Here is a 25251-nt window from a genome sequence, read left to right as displayed (position 1 = left end):
GTGGGGGAAGGGAGAGGGGGATTGGACCTGGAGAGGTGGAAGGGGTGAGCTGGGGAGGGAGTGTTTGTGGAGGGAGTATGTGAGCATTAGTGGATGCTTACGAAGGGAAGACGGAGTTGATGGGCGAGAAATTTGAATGTCAATCGGACGATGTTCCTGTGGGCCATTTAGCTCTACGGCTCTGTAAGTGCAGCTGAAGGGCCAGAATGGCAGACCTTCCAGAGAGAGACTCCCACATGAAGAGATCAACTGCTCCACACAATAGGACAACCAGGAAACAGAAGGGGGTTCAAAGGTCGGATCTTCATCATTGTAGTATGTACCATGTAGTAGTATGGACCACCCACCACCACCAACCTACACAATATTCAACTGGCACTAAGTGCCAATGAATGACACTGTTGAATAAAAGATGTTGTGTGTTTAATTTAAGGGTTTGTATATATGCGTTGTTCTAGTCTTTGTTTTGTCTCAGTGTACAACTATGTTATTTCACGATGCTGGCTGTCAAGGTATTTTCCTCCCCTGACCACTCTGTGTCTAAAATAGGTATGATGATAATAACCTAAAATGTGTATTAAAGAGTTTCTCCAGCATCGTTGACTACAGTGCTTGTTGTTGTAATAGTATTATTATTAGGTTACTATAATAACCGACAGTAGGTGGTGCGACTTGACTTTTCACTGTGGCAATCCCGTGTATATAAACAGCGTGAAACACTGAATATTGACAATTCCGAAAGTTCATTCAATTGTTGATTTTGAATGGGCGTTCTCTCTGTAAACCGTTTGAAATGAAAAGGTGGTGCTTGCTAGTGGAATGTCGGTCAGGGTGTGTTGGCCTACACAAGGAAAGATTTCGAACTTTTTATACCACAGATCTAGCTATTTACAGTTAGACATGCTTGACAAGTTTACATATTAACTTTTTAGTAGGTTGCGGTGGCTAGTGCAAATGTGGTAAACACTTCACTGTGAAATTTAGACAAACTGTTATCATTACAAAAACGTTGTTGGGTCTTGTTTATAGATAATGTTGATGTATCCAGCTAAACACTTCTCTCTTTGCCCTGGCTTTCTATTTATAGTACCGGTGACGTAATACACTTTCCGAATTTGCGTGGCAAAGAGAAGTGGGCGGAGCCAACCGAGCATCGGGTGACGGCTGTCGTACGGCCAGCGCGGTTCACGATAGGCTCTTCACCTAATCCTGAAGTTCATTATCATAAAGAGAACATCAGTGTTTTAGGGCAGCGGCGTGTCATTGCAGCCCGCGGGACAGGACAAGGTTATGTTTGGGGCTGAAGAATCATTTGTATTATGAAGTTGGGTAGTGCCAAGTTAAAAGGGTGAGGGGTTGAAATATATTGGTTGTAGGAGTAGTTTGTAGAGTTTCCTTTTTGGCTTTGTAGATTAGAAGTAGTTTAGCGTGTTCTTATTACTACTGTTTAGTAGTCTACATTACACTGACGACACTGTTTAAACCTTTTCATGCAAATAGCGAGGCATGTTCTACCGATAGACAGTGTCTCTCGCCGAAAGAAAGTCGACAGCCAATCATTCTGGAGTCTACATATTTTTCCAAGGCAGAAACTCGGAGACACAAAATGTTTGAAACAGGAGGGATCCTGCTCCTCGTTCTTGACATAATCTGTCTAATCCTCGGTATGTAACCGGCTCACCTGTGTAGCCTAAACGTGTTGGTGTTGATAGATTACGCTGCTCACTGAAACGTTTGGGTATTTATGTTGTGTTTATTTGGGTTATGTATTTTTGATGACATGTAGGAAAAGCCCACATCACTCAAACGGTAGTCTACCTGGTGGCCATCACACCGGTTCACGGACACTTTCCCTGTCCCGTGTTCACCTTGCCCAGGCCCATAAACATGATTACTTCATTAGTCGAACTGTTAACTTGATTCAATCCAGTGGCGGTTCTAGACACATTTTACTGGGGGGGCCAAGGGGGGCCAGTGTTTAATCAGAGGGGCACATAAAAACGGAAACAAATGATATTTACACCTTAAATACTTAAATTTTGCTTTACATTAAAATCATACAAATGGCTCTGTCTCTCCCTCTTCCAGCTCCCCAGTGCTCTCAATACCTTGATATGTTTCTCAAACTTTTTTATTTACTGTGGCAAAGTTTTGTTTTTATTCAGTCAGTTCAGGGGGGGGGGGGGCAGGGACATTTCTACTGGGGCACTGTCCCCTGTAGGCCCCGTGTAGAACCGCCCCTAATTCAATCCTACAGTTTGGATACATATCAGAGAGACAGAGAGAAAGAAAACATAGATATGAAGTACAAACAATATAATTGGAAAGAATGGAGTCTATATTTCATCTACACCGCTACAGCGAACCCACATTAATGTCTATGGCCTGTATTTTCAACAGCATTCTACAGTTGTCCCTAAACGGCAAACAGTTTTTCAGTTTGTACTGTATCCTCTCTTAGCAACAACAACGGACAGCTTTCTCTGTCATAAAGATGAGACTGTATGATTGTACACACTCTGGATAAGAGCGTCTGCTAAATTACTAAAAATTTAAACACAAGGAGAGGCTGTGAGGGAGTCATTATTTTCGTTGACTCATCTCCTCAACTCCTCAGACTGGAATGTGTTTGACGGCCTGCTCATTCTGCTCCTGCCAAATGAACAAATCGTTCTCTCCCACAATAAAACCTGCGTCATTCTTTGGTAAGAAAATAGTTCACAAAGCAGGTCTTTCGGTCCTATATCGTGAAATCCTTCTCAGAGCATGCCAGGCTGGCGTTCCCATCGACCCTTGTTGTTGCCATTGACGAGCAGACGATAAACGAGTTACGATGCTAAACAATGGGTAACACATGCTTTCCACACTACTCAAAAAGCACATTTGCCTAATCAGAGGCCTGTGACTTCCCCATAACTCACTTAGCTTGGAATCTGTGGACGGGCTTGCAGAGGAAGGGGCCTGATTTGGCAGAATCAAGATTAAGATCGACCCTTCTATTGGGTCGACTAGATAAGTGATTGATCCATTACTTATACATCTCGTAATTCCGGGGAGGGCTGTATGACACAAGGTTTGTTGTTAGGGGAAGAAGTTGGTGGAAGAGAAACTGTTGGTGTGTTTAGAAAGTGCCAGTCTGGCTTCCTTTTTAAAATGAACTAGCATCAGAGTCCTTCAGGATGATCACATTATTGTGGCTGAATAGAGAAACTGATGCGCTGGTGCATTCTGGTATAGGACACCGTAGAGCGAGGGAGGTGAAGAACATTCCGAGAACCTCGAGAGAAACGGTTTCCGACAGCTTTAGACGCCTGCTCCTCATTCATGCACTGCAAAGATCAAACAATCAGCATATTAAGCAACGCAACTTAAGACAAAGAGGAACATTCCTTGGGTGTGCCCCTTCTGCGCAACACATTATGTGCAGTGTCTTTTTTGTCTTACACAGCAGTACTTTTCAGCCTGTACAACAACTTGCTCAAATATTTCCAACAGAAACCCAACTGCGAATCAGCTTTTGTTACCCATAGCAACAGTGCCGTCCCTTGCGCTGTAGGCGACATAGGCGGGCGGCGTGAAGAGGTTGGGCGGCAATTTCCCAAGTGCATCCATTTAAACGCACTACCAGCAGAGGGCGCCACATGCGGCGCGTCTGTCTTGGGTGGTTGCCGCCCCAAGGGGTGGGGTGGGAGGGGGGGGGGGGCAACCTTGCCTAGGGCACCAAATATGCTAGGACCGGCACTGCATATCAACTAGGCTTCCTCGTTTCAGGATAGTCACACTTGTTTAAACGTGTATGACTTACACTGAGAAAGAAACAGGCAGGTAGACAGAGGTTAGTGTCTCGTTTCTCGACCTTATCTTGTTGTTGTGATTCAACTTTGCCCTCTTTAAGTGCGCGATAAATGTCTTGACTGATATGTTTCCTTATCCTCCTCCTTCATCTTCTCCCTCCCTCCCTCCGTCTCCCTCCTTCCCTCCAGCCGCCCTACCCTTTGCCATCCTCACCCCTCAACACAACCCCTTCAAACGAGGCTTTTTCTGCAACGACGAGTCCATCAGATATCCTCTCAAGGATGACACCATCTCCTACCAGCTGCTGGGCGGCGTCATGATCCCGTTCACGCTCATCGTGGTGAGACGCCGCTTCACGTACTTCACTGCCTCATTCCTGCGTCCACATCCGCCGTCACAGGCACCACATGCTCATTCAACACCGGTCATAAATGTCCGACGCATCACCACAGAGACAACTGTCTCAAATTCTTCAACGGGCGTTGCTAAGTGACGCACCTCCGTGACACTGGGGAGCTTCCCTGTGCGTGACTCTGACATTTCTTTGTTTGGTTTTTTTTCTAAAGATGGTCTGTGGAGAATGCCTCGCCGTGTACCTGACCAGCCTGAAGACCAAATCCAAAGCTCCGGGGGTCTCCTACGTGTCCAGAATCTACAAGGCCGTGGGCAGCTTCCTGTTTGGGGCTGCCGCCAACCAATCGCTGACGGACATCGCCAAGTACTCCGTTGGTCGGTTGCGGCCTCACTTCCTGGCTGTGTGCCAGCCCCAGTGGAGCAGCATCGACTGCAAGGCGGGGGGATATGTGGAGAACTTCACCTGCACTGGAGACCCCACCATGGTGGACGAGGCCAGGTAGGGCCATCGTCATGAGCTATAGCTGCACAGCTATTCAGGAATAACGTGAGGCCTATTTGGGGATATGACCCCTCCTTGGTTACACAGTCCAGGGAGTGACTACTAGAGAGTACTGTACTTTGCTTGGATTGTCAGGAGCAGACTCACATTTGTTGGATAACCAGGAATACACAGTTTTTGGAGTTGTGGGATATTCAGGAATGAACATATAGACTTACAGGCTTATGAGGAAACACCCGATTACTCAATGACAGGTTTATTAAAGCATCAACTCTTACCTAGTTACAGGCTGAGTAAGGAATATACAGTTTCCTTATTGCCACCGGACTGCGTGTTTAATATCCTGTCTCTCTCTCTCTCTCTCTCTCTCTCTCTCTCTCTCTCTCTCTCTCTCTCTCTCTCTCTCTCTCTCTCTCTCTCTCTCTCTCTCTCTCTCTCTCTCTCTCTCTCTCTCTCTCTCTCTCTCTCTCTCTCTCTCTCTCTCTCTCTCTCTCTCTCTCTCTCTCTCTCTCTCTCTCTCTCTCTCTCTCTCTCTCTCTCTCTCTCTCTCTCTCTCTCTTCAGAGTGTCCTTCTTCTCTGGTCATTCCTCTTTCTCCATGTACTGTATGCTGTTTCTGGTGGTGAGTACGACAGCTCTGACATATTATGAGGGTCTTGGCTCATAGTCTATAGTCCCGGGGAGTCAAACTCAATCCTGTGTCCCTGTAATGGTATGCAGGGTGATACAGTAGTGTGTGCTGGTGTTCAGATGTACTGTGCAGTCTAACAGGTGTGTGTGTGTGTGTGGTGGTAGCTGTACCTCCAGGCCAGCCTGCAGGTGCGCTGGGCGAGGCTGCTGCGGCCCACGGCCCAGTTCTTCCTGCTGGCCGTGGCCGTGTACGTGGGGCTGTCCCGGGTGTCGGACTACAAACACCACTGGAGCGACGTGCTCACTGGGCTGCTGTTGGGAGCCCTGGTGGCTGTATTGACGGTGAGGCACACCAGATGAGATGTGTGTGTGTGTCGGTGGGGATATGATGATGATAATACTACTAATAATTGTGTGTTCGTTTAGTAGACTCCCCCTGATCCAAACGACGCACAGCACATGGGGGGACATTTTTGAACATACAACTTCTTGGTCTGCAGTAAAAAACGACCTAACCAGTGAGCCCTCCCTCCCTCCCTCCCTCCCTCCCTCCCTCCCTCCCTCCCTCCCTCCCTCCCTCCCTCCCTCCCTCCCTCCCTCCCTCCCTCCCTCCCTCCCTCCCTCCCTCCCTCCCTCCCTCCCTCCCTCCCTCCCTCCCTCCCTCCCTCCCTCCCTCCCTCCCTCCCTCCCTCCCTCCCTCCCTCCCTCCCTCCCTCCCTCCCTCCCTCCCTCCCTCCCTCCCACACAGGTCGTCTGTGTGTCTGACTTCTTCAAGCAGTCCGTCAAAGTGGTGGAGGTGGAGGAGGTAGAGGAGCAGTCACAGACTAGTTTACAAGACAATCCGTCCAATGGAAACCACTACGGAAGTACCGACTAGAGCTCTGGTCACATGGTCCGAGCAGACAGCCAATAAGGAGGGCGGCAATACTGTATGTAAGCTAGCTACAACAAGTAGCCACACCCCATAACTTGTTGTACAACTACAAAGCTGGTTTATGACGTTTTAGATGCCAGCCCACAGAGGCAATGATGCTCGTCCTTTAGCTCAGTGAGCTATCGCTGTCTCAGGTCTCATGCTGTGTCTGTGTGGGCTTGGCTGTCAGACTTGAAGCTAGTGGAGAATAGCACCTCAGAGGTTTATTGTTCAATAAATGGACTTCCAGGGGTGTAGGACATAATGGCTTATGTGTTTGTGCTGCTGGGCTATGGTAGACCCAACACCTGTGAACGAAAGATTCCTTCACATGGAAGCCGGGTGATGTCATGAACTCAGAAATAATGTATGTACTGTTTATTCTCCATATATACTGTATACAGTGTGTATAATACTATATGTACTGTATATATGTATGTGTGTGTGTGTATGTACTCTCAATGCTGCCTTAGTCAAAAATGCTGCTGCTACCTGCCCCAAATCTTCCCTGCAGAATGTGTGTGTGTGTGTGTGCGAGCAAGCTTGTGCGTGAGCGTGTGCGTGTGAATAATGCTGGCAGAAGTAAGGAACTATTTTGTTATCGTTTGTATAAATATGTTTATATTGTTGACTATCCTACTGTAAGCCCTGTTGAGTGATTTTGGGGGGGCTTTTAAAAAAGACAAAAAACGCTCGGATGATGATGATGCCAATAAAAACTATTATATTATATTATTATTCCATTAAGCGACACAGATACTGTGGAATGGGCGTACACAGATGCCCTTGGTGGAGCACCTGTGTGTTGTACCTGCTGGCTGGCTGAACCAGTTTACACTTTCAATAAAGCCTGAGCATTTCCCTGTGAAAACTAATGTCTGATTTATTGGCAGGTTTGGGTGGAGTAACACTAGTATGTAGATGTATAGAGCTCCATGCAGGTGACTTCATTGTATTGTTATATAAGTTGTACCGTAGTCATGGAAATGTACCTTTCGCATCCACCCTAACTGCCAGGTCGTTCAGTGCAGTACATCTCAGCTTGAGTCATTTTATAAAGGGACTGTTGGAGCAAGGAGAATAGAAATTTAAATGATTCCTGTTGTCTGTCCAATCAGGTCAGCGGTCTTGTTTACTTCCTGGTTAAGCAACCTGGAAGAAGATCCTCAGCTTTACTAATTGATCACATAACTGCTTGCAGAGAAGGATCTCATTTAAAAGGATTTGTTGCACTTAATGACACTAAACTACGTCTGACTTTCACCCGCAAGTCCAGTGTGCATGGCTGGTTTGAAACAGCAGGTTGCACTTGCTGAAAATGTATTTTGCATAGGCAGGCTGTGTTAAACATGACTTCAGAGGAGGGACCAAAAGCCTAAGCAAGGTTGTGTTCCCCAACTGCATGTTTCTTTGTAGAAAAAACATGAGCAAGAGAAACAAATGTTATTTTCATTGTAATTGTCTGAGCTTTCAAGCGAGTACCACCTATTGAACAGCCTATTATAACGCTGTGTGCTGTGTGAGAGAGGAGGTTGTGGTGTTTCCTGTTCTCCCGGGAGGACAGGACTCTGTTCCTCTCAGGCTAGCTCACCATGTCCTGCATTTGGTCTCGGTTCCTCTCCTGATTGGACCGGAGATCCTCTCAGTTACAAGGTGCAGTCTCATACAGACCTCAACAAGAGCCAGAGGGTCTATTAGTGGCGTCTTGAAATAGTATCAAACAGAAGAGAATCGGATTAGAAAATCGCGTGACGACAACGACAACAACAAAAAACGAGTTCAGCACGTGCTGCCAGACAAAAACAATGAATACCCCCAAATATCATGGAATCATCGACCTCAGAGTAAACAATGCTCATCTAGTATTTCCAGTGAGAGTATACTACACAATCGTCATATTTTCAGTGCTGCCTTCCTATTGATGAGATGATGAAACTCTCTCCAATGTGCATGGTGGAGTCGATGTGTGGCCCCGGTCAAATAAGAAGACAATGCCTCATTCTGCGTCCCATGATGGCACGGGGCAGACAAACTGCAAGCTGGTAAGTGCAACATGGAGACAGACGATCACGAGGCGGGCAACAATAGTCCCATTACCTCAACTCTGTGACCCATGGGCTTTCAGGCTGACACCACGGGACAGGCCTCCTCAGCTTGACTCGCCTCACGTCCAGGACGTTTCTGTGGGGTCGCAGGAGGACAGGGGGCTGGGGAGCACGTCCTGGGTCCAGCAGCCTTCACTGTAGACTGAAGGAGCTTCGCCGGTTCATTGGGTTACTTGAGCATCAATGACTCTGTGAGGACCAGGGCATTGTTAAAGCTCCTTTACCGAATCTAGGTTTGTTTTATTTACATATGGCTTCTGCAAGCGATACCGTTTCATAAGGTCTTATCAATTACATTGACTACAAAAATGCCATGGTTCAAGTTGAGGTTTCAAGTTTATTTGCCATTTGTGTGAGGCCATGGTGTTGGTCCTGCCACAATGCTCCTGCTGTACCCTCTTACACAGTAGCTTTGGGTGACAGAGTCACTATTCAAATCCCTTTGCTCTGCCTCACCATACAGGCAGAAATTACTAAAATGACTAAATGTCCAGGCAAACAGTGACACTGAGCACTGCTGAACTGAATCTGTGGACTACAATTGTAATTTTCTTTTATGATAGGGGACTGTTTTTATGATAGTTCTTTTTTTAATATATGGCTTATGACATGGTGAAAGAGTGTTTAATATTGCTATCCTATTGCTGTCATTTCCGTCCTTCAGAGTGTATGTTGGATGTTTTAGTGTCATACTCACATGGCCTGGGTCTTCATCACCCTCTGGTGGCCATATTTGGAATTACGTCAGCTAATATTTATTTGAGCAGATATCCAATGCAATGTGCAAGTAGATCAGTGTTCTTCAATCTTGGTCTTCAGGGAACCCACTGTCACGCATGTCATACATGTTTGCCTGCTCCCACACACCTGATTCAAATGAATGGTCGTTATCAAGCTTCAGCAGAGATTGAAAAAGCATTCATTTGAATCAGGTGTGCGTGGGAGCAGGCAAACATGTAAATCATATAGGAGAGTGGGTTCCCTGAGGAACGGGGTTGATTGACATGAAAGTGAAACACGTGTAGATATTTATATTTCAGTCATAAATGAGAAGGGGGCTTAGATTTTTGTTGTTGTCCACAAGTGAGTGCAGACTCCTTTATTTATTAAACACACCACCTCTCCTTCAGTCCACATTCACACACACAAAGGGATTGATGGACCTACTGGAACCCTAGGTTGAACTGTACTTTTGAGGTTCAACAATGACTGCCACAGATTACACAATGTTCTATAGGCAGCTGAATGAAACAATCTTTAAAACAGCGACTCGTTATTTTGAATCAATAGTTTTCCCTCTCCCATCACAAACGAAAACAGTCCCGAATTTAAGGGCGTTCTAAACCGTCATCTCAACTTAGATGCTCAAATTTCTAACAAAACTGATCCATCACTACCCGAGCACACCCGTCCAGCATCTTTGAAGAGAACACTCATCTTAAGAACTCTGCAGCACAGGATGGTTGTAAAACGTTTTATTCTTCTTAGGAGAAATCTGTACATGGAGGTTTAGTAGCCCCTCGGTGTTCACATACATAAGCACAGTGGAGACAAACAGGACAAGCAGGCTTAAGGACCACGGAGCCAGAAGTTCACGCTTTACTCAAAGCTGGACAGGAAGGTCAACACAATCTGCTTCAGTGTGGCATCTGACGCCGGTGATATCTGCCCGTCGGTCCTGGAACGAGACACAACCAGGGGGTTAAAGAAGTCAGGTGGGGGGGGAACAGCGATTTGACCAGATTTGCCTAAACACACCACAAGGCTGTGCAACTACATTGATTTGGAATTTCACCTATCTCTACTTCTATTTTATCAAATCAAGTTCCTCAAAACGTTGACTAGAATGAATAAAAACACTTGTCACATTTACAGAGACAACTCGCTTTCTAACAGCTTTACCATGTTTTCACTAGTACCACACCAAGGGTATTAGCCTGTGGCCCTGTATCTAGCAGAAGTGTGGTGTGGACTTTAAATCACAAGCTGCACAATGACACCCTGCACATTGCAATTTGCACTATTGTATCTTTCTCTTGCACTCTGTTTTTTTAGGTTAGATTGTAAATTATGACTACTTATATATATATATTTGATTTTATTCCCCTTAGTATTAGCTAGACCCCCTTTAGTATTAGCTAAACTTTGCTCCTTTTGTATAGTTAGTCCACATATTTAAGTTTCAATATTCCTATATGTTTAATGTATGCACCTCCCTGCCAAAGTAAATTCCTTGTTTGTGCAAACATTCATGGCAAATAAAATCCCTTCTGATTGTGAGTGGGAGTGGTCCTACCTGATAGTGGCCAGCAGGTCTTGGTGCTGGCTGAGGACGTGCTGCAGGAAGGCCTTCTCGAACTTGGTGATCTTGTTGGGATCCATCTTGTCCAGATGACCTCTGACCCCGGCGTAGATGACCGTCACCTGCTCCTCAATAGCCATGGGGCCTAGGTGAGGTGGGAAGATGGCGGGGGAGGGGGGCATGGGAGCATGGCAGTCAACGCTCAACACAAATCTCAGGACACGGGCTAGCTGGTGTTCTCCCAGATACGGCCGGACGCTCCGAGGCGGCGGCGGCTACTCACAGTACTGTCCCTGCTTCAGGAGCTCCGTCAGACGGACTCCGCGGTTCAGCAGCTGCTGTGTGGCGGCGTCCAGGTCGGAGCCGAACTGGGCGAAGGCAGCCACCTCACGGTACTGGGCCAGCTCCAGCTTCATGGTACCGGCCACCTGGAAGAGGAGGAGGAGAGGGGAAGGCCCACAAATGTTGGATCCATTATGTTTGACCTTGAAATGTCCTTCACTAAAAGGGCATGCGCCATCAGTATTATAAAAGTAGTTTGAATTCATTATTCGGTCACGTTGGGTTGTGTGGTTGGGTTAAACTTCCAGGTGATGGAAGGCTTCAAGGCTCGACCTGTGAGAGCGTACCTGCTTCATGGCCTTGGTCTGGGCAGCAGAGCCCACACGGGACACAGACAGACCGACATTGATGGCGGGACGGATGCCCTTGTAGAACAGCTCTGTCTCCAGGAAGATCTAAGAGAAGGGGGAGAGAGATCGGGTCACGATGTCGTCACGTCAACTTCTCCAACAGCTGACCCATTCACAGGGTCTGCCCCATCCAGGGGCGCACACACACACACACACACACACACACCTGTCCGTCTGTGATGGAGATGACGTTGGTAGGGATATAGGCCGACACGTCGCCAGCCTGGGTCTCGATGACGGGCAGGGCCGTGAGGGAGCCGCCGCCGAAGTTGTCGTTCATCTTGGCCGCCCTCTCCAGCAGACGGGAGTGCAGGTAGAACACGTCGCCGGGGTAGGCCTCGCGGCCGGGGGGGCGACGCAGCAGCAGGGACATCTGGCGGTAGGCCACCGCCTGGGGGAGGAGACAGCACGGTGAGGGATGTGGAAACGGCCGTTTGACACTCACAAGACACCAGTCCCCACTCCTGACTGTGTGCCTGAACCCAACTCTCCTTCACATGTGGCAAGAGCGTCGACCGCAGATCAAACCCCGCCCCGTAGCGTTCGTTCAGATGAACGCGTCTGCTAAAACCCCACATTACAAGTCTTAATCCGTTCATGTGGCATAGGCTTTTATCTAAAGGGACGTACAGTGGGGGGATCTGAACCAGCAACCTCTTGATCCAAACAAATGCTCTAACCACCGAGCCATTACACCCCCCATATACACCACAGATCAACCTCAGAGCCCCCCCCCCCCCCCCCGGCTCCAACTCACCTGCTTGGAGAGATCGTCGTAGATGATGAGGGCGTGCTTGCCGTTGTCTCTGAAGTACTCTCCCATGGAGCATCCAGAGTAAGGGGCCAGGTACTGCAGGGGCGCGGCGTCCGAGGCGGTGGCCGACACCACGATGGTGTACTTCATGGCGTCGGCGTCCGTCAGCCTCTTGACCAGCTGGGCCACAGTGGACCTCTTCTGGCCGATGGCCACGTAGATGCAGTACAGCTTCTTCTTCTCCTCCGTGCCCTCATTGAAGCGCTTCTGGTTGATGATGGTGTCAATGGCAATGGCGGTTTTGCTGGGGGGGGGGGGAATCACAGGCGGGTTTAGCGGATGTTTTTTATAATTATCCCTATAATTTTAGGGAAAGGCTGAACAACCAGGATTGAGCTTCACGCTTCATTATACAGTCATACTTCTTCAGACTTATTCACTTAGGCCTAAGTACTAAAATACTACATTTGATCAAACATTCAATTTGTGCACTTTCCCTTGACATTGAAATTGTATTCATTTAGCGCGTACTTCTATCCAGGGCGACATACATTCCTGTTTTAAGAGATTCCCATTTGATCGCTTTCAAACCCCATCTGCAAGACCATCATCACACAAGTTCAATGCTTGTTAAAAAGGAAAACGTGTATTTAAATACCCAGTCTGCCTGTCCCCGATGATGAGCTCACGCTGGCCACGCCCAATGGGCACCAGGCTGTCGACGGCCTTGATGCCAGTCTGCATGGGCTCCCGGACGGAGATGCGAGGGATGATGCCAGGGGCCTTCAGCCCCACGCGCCTACGAATACTGGAGCCCAGGGGGCCCTGAGCAGGGGAGGGGGCAAGACGGAGGAGCGGGGAAAAGATTCACCGTTAAATCAACAAAAATCTGAAATTCAATGATTTTAAGTCCAGTTGCAATGCAGGATATATTGTATATATTCAAACCCTATCATCGTTATCCAAATTCAGATATTCTGACTTTTGATCGAAGACAATCTGTAGTTACCATGCATGCATGCCTTTGGAAATTTGAAAAACCGGCTCAAGTCGCACGGCATCTCGGTCAAAGCTACAAACAGCCCGTCGATGAAAAGGCCCACCGCGGTCCTTCCCAGCATACCTTGCCATCGATGGCGTTTCCCAGAGCGTCCACCACTCGGCCCAGCAGCTCCTCGCCCACGGGCACGTCCACGATGGCTCCCGTCCTCTTCACGATGTCCCCCTCCTTGATCAGCTTGTCGTTACCGAACACCACCACGCCCACGTTGTCGGGCTCCAAGTTCAGAGACATGCCCTGAAGGGGAGAGGTTGCAGGTTAGCACAGCTGTTTCACTCCATAAAACGTGGATCTGTGGTTCTTAAATGAGCCGGGGGTTGGAAAAGTTATTGTTGACTACTGTGCAAGAACAGTCGTTTGCTGGGACTGTAATACCAGTAATATGAGATCTTATGAAAGTATTCAAGTGATCATCCTTCATATTCAAGTGATCGTCCTTCTTATGTCCATCTATGGCTGGGGGGTGAGGGCCAGGGGTGAGGGCCAGCCTTGCCTTGAGTCCTGAGGAGAACTCCACCATCTCCTCAGCCTGGACGTTCCTCAGACCGTACACCCTGGCGATACCGTCACCGATGGACAGCACGCGGCCGGTCTCCTCCAGTTCGGAGCTGGTGTCAGCCCCCGTGATCTTCTCCTCCAGGAGGGACGACACCTCGGCGGTGCCTAAGAGACAAAACCAGGTTTCTCAGATTCATTGTACGTCCTTTAGATGGTCAAATGGTCGAGTGTAACGTCGAAGAGGGAAATGCTTGATCTTAAGTTAATTTAAACGTGGCTTCCCGGAATTTAGAATTCTCAAGTTATCTGTATCCTGTTACAAATAAAATGACCTACAAAAGGTGATGTGCTGACCCATATATACCCCCAATAAAGGTCAAAGCTTGTTGCAGAGACAAGTGGGTCCCCTTCGGGAACGACCAGTCAGCCATTGTGCCCTCCAGTTTCGCTGTCTAGTCAAACCATTTAACTTGTTGGCTACCAACCTGTCTTCTGAAGCCATGGTCTTTGGGTGTGGAGGTGATTGACTCCTACGCAGGCAGCGGCAACATTCTTAGACACCTGGGAGGAAAAATTAGGTTGACAGTTCATTGAATCTGCTTCATGAAATTAGACGCGTTGGTTGCATATAGCCAAAGTGTGTTGTCGGCCCAGACATATTGTACAGTAGCAATGTAGCAATGCTACCTCACGTTAACGACATTTGACAGCTGAAGCTAAAACGTCAAAAATACTTTGGAGGAATACATTGCCTTTTCAATTATTATAATAAACAAGTTATTGTATCAAACTAAAAAAGACAACATTTTCAGTGTGCGCAACTAAGGGTATGGTGCGACTCAATTCCTGACCTTCAGCGCTGATCTGAATGAGTTGATTTAGCTAACGTTAGCTGGCTTTCACTAACGACAGCTGTTAAAAATAATCATTAAATATGGAAGGAAATATGCAGCCGTTGAAGTCAAACTAATGTCTAATGTCATTTGTTTTTATCGTAAATCCTTAGGTAACTACACGTTAGCAAGAACAAGACGTTCTTTCAGCATTTGGAGCGCGTGAAGGAACCTCGCGGCCTGTAGTGTCATTTACGCCAAATTCATTCATTATCTACCGTACAAAACATGCAATTACTGTAACATCATCTGGTGAATTTGTTTGTAATACTCACAAATCCAGCCCGTCTAGGCAGAGTTCTGACCAGAGCCGCCGCAACACGCACGGATAACATTTTTGTCGGGGGGTGAAAGTGACCTGTCCTCCACAAGCTGCAAGGACCCTGTAATGCTTGGCTGTGCAAAGTAATGGCTGTACTTCTTCTGTTTTATGTCAAGCACTGTCAAAAAATAGGTCTCTCAAAACATTTCTGCCCCCTGCCGGAGAGGAGTACTTGCCTTCTTCGCGGGAGCAACACTGCCTCCAATCGCTTTGGAACAAAAATTGCATAGCTATCTGTCGTCGATGCTTTGTGTCAACGAGCAGCAGCTGTCAGTGTTCGGTAGCTACAGCCGCTTGAATGTAGCCTTAGCCAGGCAGGAGATTGAAACGGACCATCCGCATGGGCTATTTTGTCTCTCAACACCCAGCGGCAAGATACGGATCCAAGGATGGTTTTAGTGCATGTCGGATATCTGGTTCTACCTGTATTCGGCTCAGTAAGAAATAGAGGTATTTGTCTTTACTTAATTTTGAGCATCTACTTGTGCCCTGTTAATCTTAATATTCCACTGCAGCTGCTAGCTAACATCAGCCTGGCCGAAATTCTCGTAGCTAGCTAACGTTAGCCTACTGGCTAGTTAATCGTTCATTATTTTATCTTCGATGTGCCTACTGCTGGCTGACTAGCTATTAGCTCGACGTTTACTCAAATAATACTATAGTCATATATTACGTCTGATTCAAGATGGTACTGTTATAAGCGCCACCTAAATGGCTAGTTTTATCCGAGCGTTTGAAGGTTAATGTTAGCCACTTGGCTAACATTAGCTTTCCTGCTGCTGGTTAGCCAGCTAGCAGCAGTGCTCGAAAGTCAGGGGGAAGCTGTTTTTGCTAATCCCTGGATGATGTCATTTGAAGATCACAAGCTAGCAAGCTAACACAGATAGCTAACGCTTGCCAAAAAATGACTCGTTAACGTTCCTGTACCAATAAAATGTACACCGCTGAAATTCATAATTCAAATATATTATACAGCGAAATATAACCGGTAGGCCGATTGGGTAATCAAGTGACATGAATGAATTTCTGACCAAACATTTCGTAATGAAATTTCAAAGAATGGCAGCAAGGAGGTTTCTCCAATTGGCGTTTCCCTGTCAGCAAAGCTAAACATGGTAAACAACATCCATGACTATTCAGCTACAGTGTAATATATTAATTTCATACAGTGGCATCAATGATTTCATTGTGCTTTTATTTCTGTTCTTATTTCCTGTTTCATAGTATCGAGGCTGGCTCTACATTCTGCATTTATCAGATCTTTGTCGTCCCCCCCATTGTGTAGCTAATGATCATCTGCTGCTGTGTGGTGTGGCGTGCCCTCTGCCTTGTTCTCTGCATTTAGCTGTATTGTGAATCCTTTCTTCATTTCCTCTTTCCATCCGAAGACGACACATTGGTATTAAAAAGCACCCCCAGGAATGTTTTCAGCCATAGAGTATTTTCATGTGAAACAAACAAAAAAAAACACAAATTGCTAACACCTAGCAGAGCACCCTTTGTCTATATTTGTGTCAAGTTGCTGTAGAGATAACCCATTCTAGTTCTGTAGAGTAAAATGAATGTCATTGTGTACCCCCATCCAGTCTTAATAGACAACATGCTGTAAATTCCTGTAAAGTGGATACATTTTGCATGAACTAAAATTTTGCACTGCATTATTGAACACCAGTATTTGGCCCTCCCCCATTTTCCTTCACTAAAGATGCATTGTACAAGTCTAGACAATTTATTTGGATAATAAATAAGCAGTTTGTAAGTCATTTTTGAATTAATGTCATGTTTTATCTAACTGGACATGACATACCCTTCATAGTACGCCTGTAAATAAGGTTGTACTCAAGGGAAATTAAACGTAAAAAAAAAAGAGAAAATTGGACAAAAACAACAAAGGTACAATGCACCTGAGCACAACCTGTCATGACTGTCTCCATGTTTAACCCGCCTTTCCTCTCTGAAATTGAGGCCAATGAAACCCTGAATATTCAGGCCCACTGATGCCAAACCAAAGTCATGTAGGCAAATACTAAGCAAGCAGACACACACACTGGTGGTTCATAACTTTCCAAAACCCTCCCCACTAACAAAAGTACAAAATGCTATCCATTTCACAGGGATGACTATCTCCTGCACTGCTACAGAAAATCCTTTTTAATAGAATAACAACGTCTCTATTGTTTGGTTGTGGTCTCTCTACTTCTGGTAATAGTTCTCTCAATGCATGGTCACATTATGATTCATGATTTTGTTGTTGTTGTTGTTTTTCTGTTTTAATTTATTTTATTTTATTTTTTACATTGAATCGTAAATTCCAATGTAATCTTTCTGTAGTAAAGATGTACCCAGCTGTACTGTAATCATGTGCTTTAGCAAACACACCTTCTCATTGGATGCTGCATTTGTTCTTTTTAACCCTAAATGAAGCATGGTGGGTCTTGCCTTAAGCCTGTTGTTTATTTTTGTTGCATGATATTTATTATTATTATTATTATTATAGCGTACTATCACAACAAACCAAAAAAACAAATTCCACATATATACTAATATTTTTCAATAAAGAATATAGTATTTTTCCTAACCTTCAGTGTGCTTCTTGCTGATTTCCATTTATTGCCTTTCCCCTGCCCTTGTCCCAACCTGTCCCCCTCCCTTTCTACACCCTCACCCCAGCCACCTCCTCTCCTGTGTCCAAGATAGACTGTTTCCTCTGCTCTCATCACTAGACCTGAGTCTATCTGCTGTCATCCATGGTGATTGTTTTACCAGGACACTTGAAAGGGCAGTGCGCTAACCATGCAGTGAATGCCTTGAACCAAGCAATCAAGGCCAGCCTAGTTTGGTAAAAGATTGGCTGTGATACAAATCACATTGATAATGGAAAATTAAATAAATCTGTGAAATTATAATCAGGAATTATTGATTATAATCAACAGGAATATTATAGCCACTGCACCTTTCAAGTCCTCCAAGCAAATGCAATGTAGACTGGCCATTCATGGTTTCTAGAAGTTGTCTTCATCTGAACATTTGTTACGTAACCTTTTCACCCAACAACGCAGCCCGTTTCTAGGTGCAACAAGGCCCCGAAGAAAGGTCTAAGAGGCAGACTAGATTTAGATTTGCATCGGCGCAAACGTCTCTTTAATCTCCCTACTCCATGGTTGAGGGGCTCCACATAGCTCGGAGGAGAGATTAAATGTGAGGAATCAACCGGTATCTTTAAGGAGCTGATCTCTCTGCTGTGGCTCTGTAAATTGGAGCGCAGTATTAAACAGCAGGACAGAACCCTATGGAGCAATAGTGTTAGACACTCTGCTTTGCTTCTTGGGAGACATCGGCAGCTGCCTGGCTGCCAAATAGCTGCGGTTAGAGAGAGCATGAAAACCAGGGGAATGGCATGCAGTGCATTCCAGCTATTTCCCCTCAGCGCTCCATATGGGAGGGCCTTGAATTAGAAGCTCTGTAGTAGTAGGAGAGAGAGATGGACTATATCACTGTATGAGCTTTCCACATCTAGATAGGTGGATTGGGCTGGGAGAGTTTATAAATAAAGGGAGGGAGAGAGGCGTCTGTCTGATTTGGAGTATTGATGAGTGAGGCTACACACCACCCTTAATGAATAATTGATTCATTAAAAGAAATAAGTAAATGGCAAAACCACCAGGAATGATATTCCACATATTATTTGGATACTGCTACGCTAGTCCATTCTCCACACATATCACACAGTGTGGCTTGAAACACACTCCAGTAGCCACACGCTATCCTGATCCAGCCTTTTGCCGAGAAGACAGATACGCAGAGGTGAGGATCCCACCAGAGGGCCAAACTGATGGCAAATAAAAATACCCTTTATTCACATAAAGCACATGCACACAGGATTCACTCCATCCTGTCTCCCCCTTCCCCCCTCCCCCCACACACACACACTCTGAAGTGTGTTTTGTACTCTAGGTAAGAGGTAGGGCTTTCTGCAAAGATGACATCACAATTCACACACAATTCTACCTCTCGGCCGGCCCCCTCCTCTCCCGTCGTCTGATAGGCTCTCTCTCTTCCCACAGGATCCCACTTCAACAGGCAGCAGCAGCAGCAACAACAGCACAGCCATGCTACCTCCTGCCGACACTTCCAGCTAGGTCCCCAGGCCCCGCTGCACATGGACTTCACTATGCCCCACCCAGGGCAGCCTCAGTCGGGCATCAACCCCCACCTAGCCCCCCCAGGCCACCAGCACGGCCCTCAGATCCACCCACCCCTTAACCCCCTGCCTGCGCCCCAGTTCCAGGACCTCCCCACCCCACCCTTCCTACCTCAGGCCTTACACCAGCAATACCTCCTCCAGCAGCAGATCCTCGAGGCCCAGCACCGACACATCTTGACCCCCTCCAGGTACTGGTCAATGGCTGGAATTCACTAAATGTTCTCCATGTGGAACGATGTTGAGAAGGACCTTTTACATACTACTGTGTGTGTGTCTGTCTGTGTGTCTACTGACACAGCATCACAAGTGTGTGTAACCCCTGTGTGTGTGTGTGTGTCCTCTCCTGGAATAGGCGTACCCCAGAGAGAGTCCCCCACCAGCCCCACAGGATGAGGCCCGGGTTCGAGTTTGCCCCCCCACTCCATGTCCCCCCACAGCCCGTGGTCCAGCAGCCCCGCTACCTGGCAGAGGGGACGGACTGGTAAACCACACACACACACACACACACACACACTCACCTGACATAAGGGATGCACGTAGATACATACACACCGGACAGAGGGGGAGGAATGGCACACACACACAGATACCAGGGTGAGACGGGACAGTTGATCGATATTTCTAATAACATAGTGGGGATGGGTATTTCTCAGTGGTAGAACATTTGACTGCTGATCAAGAAGATCATAGGTTCAAATCCCCCCATCGACGTTGCTTTGAATACAAGCATCTGCAAAATGAATTCCTTATCAGCCATTTTTGCATAAACTGAGTGTTCCTAGACAGTCTGGGGTTATGTTTCTAACTTTGATGTGTGTGTGTGTGTGAACAGGGACCTGAGTGTGGATGCTGGGCTGCCCCCACATCAGTACCACATCCACCCTCTGCCACAGCACTACCAACACTACCTGACCTCTCCCAGAATGCATCACTTCCCCAGGAACAACGCCTCCACACAAGTGGTGAGCCCAGCACAACCTCTGTCACATTCCAAGTCAAGGGCCGTGTCCAGTTACGCGAGTGCATTTGATTAGTCTTCCACGGTGCAGTAAAGGTGCGTCTGGTTGTGTTCCCTCCCAGGTGGTCCATGAGATCAGGAACTACCCGTATCCACAGCTCCACCTACTGGCCCTCCAGAGCCTCAACCCTTCCCGCCACGCATCGGCTGTCAGGGAGAGCTACGAGGTACACGCGTGCACACACACACAATATTATCCCACTCTGTGTCTCCCCCATCACTCCCTGTCTGTTATATCAACCTCCCTCCCTTGACCTCTCTCTGCCCTTTTTCTCTCAGGAGCTTCTCCAGTTGGAGGACAGGCTGGGCAGCGTTAACAGAGGAGCCGTCCAGACCACAATTGAGAGGTTCACCTTCCCTCACAAGTACAAGAAGGTAAGAAGAACATGCTTGTAGACAGGGAATCGCTGTGGAAGGGCCCGGAACACATTGAATGGAACTGTATGAATAGATGGTCGATAAATAATAGATAAAGTTACAAAGAATGTCATTTTAGTTAGTCAATCATGGCCTTTCAACATTAATAATGTACGCTGGTGCTCTTATTAAAGCACCATATAGCTGAGAAGGGGGGAGGGAACCTGTGACCTATTGACTTATAGTCAAATGCTCTAACCACTTAGCTATAAATGTACCACATATAGCTCCGAACCATTGTATGTTACGCATAGAATCATTGCACAAGTGCTCTTGTGTGGACGACATACAAAGCAGGTGAATGTATCCACGGCTCACAGCTGTACAGTCTGCACCAGGCTGGTGGAGGAAGCGTCTTAGTGTTGTTGTTTGGTGCCGTTCTCCAGAGGGTCCTTCAGGACGTGAAGATGTGTCTGGAGGACGAAGAGCTGGACACAGATGAGAAGTGCACCATCTGTCTGTCCATGCTGGAGGACGGTGAGGATGTCAGGTGAGACTACTTTTCACCCACGGACCCAAAGGTTAACTTTACCAGAGGTTAACTAGTGCAATATACACATGTTTTTACTTAATAACCAGAGTTTGACATTATATTCAGTATACACTATTGTGTCAATTGAATTCGTGTTCTTCAACCCTGGTCCTCAGGGCATCAGGGCTCTGAATATTTGAAACGTTTTAGATGATCTCTTTCTCTTCTTCCTCAGGAGATTACCCTGCATGCATCTCTTCCACCAATTGTGCGTGGACCAATGGCTAGCCACCAGTAGGAAATGCCCCATTTGCAGGGTGGACATTGAGACCCAGCTGACACCAGAGAGTTGATGCCTCCTCTCCACCCCTGGCGCTCTGGATCTGGTCTCGTAATTCCCCTTTGCCCCCCCCCGCCCTTAGGGGGAGCTCTGCCAAACTAACCCTCTTAACATCTGCATCACGCTTCTAATCCTGCCTTCTGAGCCTGCTGGAGAGGACAACCAAACGAGGAGGAGAGGGGGTGAACCAAGCACACAAATCAAATGCATCCGATGGATGGACGGACTAATTTGAATAATTTGAGGGTGGATGGCTAGGACTGATGGAAGGATGCGAAGAAGGAGAAGAGGAAAGGCAGAATGTATAGACAGATGTGCTAAGCCCTAGATGGCTCTCTGTTGTATTGTGAACACTACTCTTGCTAACCCCAAATCCAACTGTCATTTTGATCAAGATACTCAGAGACCAGGTGGTGACCCCAGACGACCCCTTGACTCCACTTCCCCCAGTGTTTGGTATTGTGTCGAGACCTACAAAACAGTTCTCGCTGTTCTCTCAGACTTTTGGTGTCCCCCTTCCCTTCCTCCAATCCTGGCCTGGGAAGATACCCTAAAACGAGGGGTTTCTGACAGGACAGGGAGGGGGGGCGACGCAGGAGCGGTCTCGTGTGATCTGTGTGTGGCTTGATGCTAATGGTGTGTTCTGGAGTGAAGTCTTGTCATTGATCGCAAAGTGTGCCCGCCAGAGAGTTCCAGTGTTGTGTAGCAAGCAGAGGCCCGGCTTGAGAATGTGAAAACACAAAAGAATCTCGTCTCTCACTCTTAAAAGACTATGTTTGGCAGCGCGGCCACGCGTCATAGGTCAGGAGGAGAGACGATGGGAGTTGGGTTGACAAAAAAAAAAAGTCCCACCCACACACACTCCCCCCCCCCCCCCTGAAAATAAAATCTCCTACATGGGTTTGGATCTTGAGTAGGATCCATCTGATTGGAAGGTGGCATTGTAGCGCTACCCGCAGGCATGGCTTGAGTTCAGTGATGTGTCGTTGTGCTGTAGAGTCCCGTGCCCCTCCCCCCACACACACACACACACGCACGACACACAACTAGAGCGGGGGCCTCATCTGATCTGCATGCTGTCTGTGTGGCAGGCTTGGGCTGTGTTGTGATTGTGGAACAGTGATGCCAGTAGTAGGGCTGTCTATCTGTCTGTCTGCATGTTTACCATATACAGGGGGGCAGAGCTCATCCTTCCGAGTCACATCCTGGTAGACACAGACCTAAACACATGCGGCTCCATGGACCTGTTTCCACCTAGTGATTCCTACGACTGCCGCTAGCCCTACAGGTTAGGGTTGGTCCTACTGGTTCACATGATGGTGTAGGCTGGCTTTCTTAAAGGTTTGGATAGCATTCCCTAAGGTCAGGTTAGCCCTATTGGTTAGCCTCACGGGCTAAGCCTGAGCTTTGCACCTGCAGATGAGTAGATTGTGGGTCTGTGTCTACTAGAAACTCAGTACTTGTAGTAGCCTCATCCATAGCACGACCTGTGGGGCTGGCATGGGTTTGAGGATGCAGTGCCTGTATGTGTGTGTGTTTTCTAGGAGTGACTAGAGCATAGACTACCAGTTGTATGACTATACCAGTACCTTATTGCCTACAGGACAAGCACATGTGATTTTAACCTAGTAAACCGCCTTTGTTGTGTATTGGCTTCCCTTTCATTTCAAATCTCTGTTGCTCCCGTCGTTTGATCAAAAGAAAAAATATATATTTGCGTCTTGTGTTACGGGAAGCGTCTTATATAGTTGGCCTGTGTTCTATGTGCTAGAATGTGTATGGTTGTCTCCCCCATGATAGTGGTGTATGGTATTGCTAGAACAACTGTGACACGTTCAGTGGTAGAAGCTCTATTTCATGCATGAACAATGTTGGTGTGCTTCACCCTAAAGAGTGTGAAAAGGGAGAAAAAGCCATTCATTTGAAAAGAAAAAAAATTACCAACCAAACAATTCTTGTTCTCAATATTTAGGATGTGTCGTTTTGTTTTTGAATGTCTTATTTTCCATTTCCTTTTCATTCTTTCTATTGTTCATTTTTTTTTTTTTTTTTTGTTTCAGCTGATTTGTTTTGATTGGCGTAGATCATACCAACTCGGGCATAGGACTTGACAAGGCCTACTTAAGTCCCGGTTCGTTTTTTTTTTTAAACATTTTAACGATTATAGCTGCAATGATGCATACATATATTTATTGTTGTTATAATGTAGCTTGTGTTTTGTAAATGCACTATAATATGGAGCTGCCTGAGTTTGGTGGTGTGGCCGCGTCGGGTCTCCTTGTTCTAGCTTATGCGTCTGTGTTAAGTCACGAGCATCTTCATACTTCCTTGCGTGCTATGGGAGAATAACTTGATGGCGTTGCATTTGAATTTTTGGGTTTTCTTTCCTCCACTTGGGAAAAAAACCTCCACTTGGGAAAAAACCTCCACTTGGGGAAAAAACTGAAGACAGATGACCGTGGAGGGTCGCTAGTTCACATAGAATGCTGTGATTTAAGATGCCTTAAGTATTTAACAATCATAATTTATTACTAACTGTAGCTAGCTATTGTGGTGGCATATTCAATGTCTTTATTTCATAACTTTGCAATCTAATCAATATATTTATTTAGAAATAACATAAAATGTATTAAAAAAAACAATACCTCATTATGCATTGGTGGTTGGGAAGCTTCAGCATGCGGGTGAGTTAAAGTAAAAGAGACGTAGTTGGGGTTCGAGTGTTCTGAACACTGTTCATAGCTAACGTGGTGCTGTTCAGATCTGCGTAACATTCCATCCGCTTAATCTCCCAGGTCCTTCATCTTTCATGTGGGCATCTTTAATTAGTTTGGCGGGATTGATAGAGCATGTAGCACCCGCGCGCCAGTCTCATATAGCATGGCCTGTTTACTCTGACATTGGGAAAACAATACAGCTTTATTTTTTATGTTCCGTTTTTTCTTTTTTCTTTCTAATTGATCAGACAACGTTTGTGTATTTGGCATCGTAGGATCTAAAGTCAGTGCATATTTGAAAACCCAAATGAATAACTGTAACTTGGTACTTTGTATTGCTGGCAAATGCTACGTGTGTGTGCATGTGTGTGCGTGCGTGTGTAAATGAGAGAAAGAGACATTAGGGAGGCAGTTAACAAGCTAATTTGAGCTAATGATCTTATTGCAAAAGCAGCATTTTTCTGATGCATAACTGTGGTCTACAGTAGTAAATATGTTCCACACTTGGGATCGATGATAAGCTAACCACTTGTTTTTTCGCAGTGCATTTACTTAACTATGTATTAATCCTACATATAATTGTACCATATATTGGATTGGATTGAAGCAGACGGATCTTATTAGTATGGTTTTCCCGCTCTCACTGGTCTTAGCCCCACGCCCTTCTCAGCACAGCACAGCGCATTACAGTCCGTTACTTCAGACCAAACTGGACCGTAGCCATAGTATTAACCGAAGCTGGCGAACTGAACGTAGATCAATAAGCACAAGCTCTCTAATGCATGTCTTCTCAGGTTTTCTATGTGTATGTGGGGGTAGCTCTGTAGACGTGTTTCATATGATGCTGTACCTTCTTGAATATTACAGATGTTTCTTTGCTGCTGACAAAATGTTGTTTATTAACCTGCCAGTGAAAAAAGGGAAGCGGCCATCTTTGTACAACACACTGCTGTTTTGCTGTTACCGCGCAATGTTTTATGATCTGGAGTATTTTATAGACAACGTAGAGGTATGTATCAATAATATGAAAGCAATAGCTAAATCATTATGAAGAATATCATGATCAGTGAACATTGTGGAGACTCTTTAGATTCACTCTGGGTGGATTTTGTACTGTATTTATTACTAATGATGCAAAAAGTTGCATAGCTTAACCCAAACTGTTCTGTCTTCTTTTTTTATTTTTTATTTATTGTCTTGTATAGGATCTTTTTGTATGTGTTTTACAAATAAACTGCCTAAAATGCTTAGAATGTGTCCTGTA

General features: G+C 46.2%; 3 protein-coding genes across 6 annotated transcripts; 2 read left to right on the top strand and 1 right to left on the bottom strand.

Moving 5' to 3' along the window:
• The first annotated feature begins 1234 nt into the window (after positions 1 to 1234).
• On the top strand, positions 1235 to 7064 carry LOC146219771 (phospholipid phosphatase 1-like). Of its 2 annotated transcripts, XM_084695196.1 has the most exons (7): positions 1235 to 1348; positions 1501 to 1664; positions 3984 to 4135; positions 4362 to 4648; positions 5215 to 5272; positions 5446 to 5622; positions 6029 to 7064. In XM_084695196.1, exons 1-7 carry the CDS (start codon positions 1320 to 1322, stop codon positions 6155 to 6157), a joined length of 996 nt encoding a protein of 331 aa, XP_084551322.1. In that variant the 5' UTR covers positions 1235 to 1319; the 3' UTR covers positions 6158 to 7064. The 2 variants fall into 2 exon arrangements, with proteins under 2 accessions (XP_084551322.1, XP_084551323.1); XM_084695197.1 differs by having other exon boundaries at positions 1244 to 1664.
• Positions 7065 to 9362: 2298 nt separating this feature from the next.
• Positions 9363 to 14928, bottom strand: LOC146219770 (ATP synthase F(1) complex subunit alpha, mitochondrial-like). The gene is made up of 11 exons (XM_084694521.1): positions 14773 to 14928; positions 14090 to 14165; positions 13600 to 13769; positions 13170 to 13343; positions 12705 to 12871; positions 12050 to 12350; positions 11459 to 11683; positions 11230 to 11337; positions 10884 to 11028; positions 10595 to 10745; positions 9363 to 9976 (listed from the first exon to the last, which is right to left on the bottom strand). Exons 1-11 carry the CDS (start codon positions 14830 to 14832, stop codon positions 9898 to 9900), a joined length of 1656 nt encoding a protein of 551 aa, XP_084550647.1. The 5' UTR covers positions 14833 to 14928; the 3' UTR covers positions 9363 to 9897.
• Positions 14929 to 14985: 57 nt separating this feature from the next.
• ark2cb (arkadia (RNF111) C-terminal like ring finger ubiquitin ligase 2Cb) lies at positions 14986 to 25240 on the top strand. Of its 3 annotated transcripts, none has more exons than XM_084694524.1 (8): positions 14986 to 15269; positions 18884 to 19211; positions 19376 to 19504; positions 19856 to 19985; positions 20104 to 20208; positions 20321 to 20416; positions 20845 to 20948; positions 21166 to 25240. In XM_084694524.1, exons 1-8 carry the CDS (start codon positions 15209 to 15211, stop codon positions 21281 to 21283), a joined length of 1071 nt encoding a protein of 356 aa, XP_084550650.1. In that variant the 5' UTR covers positions 14986 to 15208; the 3' UTR covers positions 21284 to 25240. The 3 variants fall into 3 exon arrangements, with proteins under 3 accessions (XP_084550650.1, XP_084550649.1, XP_084550648.1); XM_084694523.1 differs by having other exon boundaries at positions 16105 to 19211; XM_084694522.1 differs by having other exon boundaries at positions 16044 to 19211.
• Positions 25241 to 25251: the final 11 nt, after the last annotated feature.

The sequence above is a fragment of the Hypomesus nipponensis genome, chromosome 28 (genome assembly GCF_054491055.1).
Source record: "Hypomesus nipponensis isolate SF chromosome 28, ASM5449105v1, whole genome shotgun sequence".
NCBI classification, from domain to species: domain Eukaryota; kingdom Metazoa; phylum Chordata; class Actinopteri; order Osmeriformes; family Osmeridae; genus Hypomesus; species Hypomesus nipponensis.
This window is presented reverse-complemented; position numbering and strand designations above follow the sequence as displayed.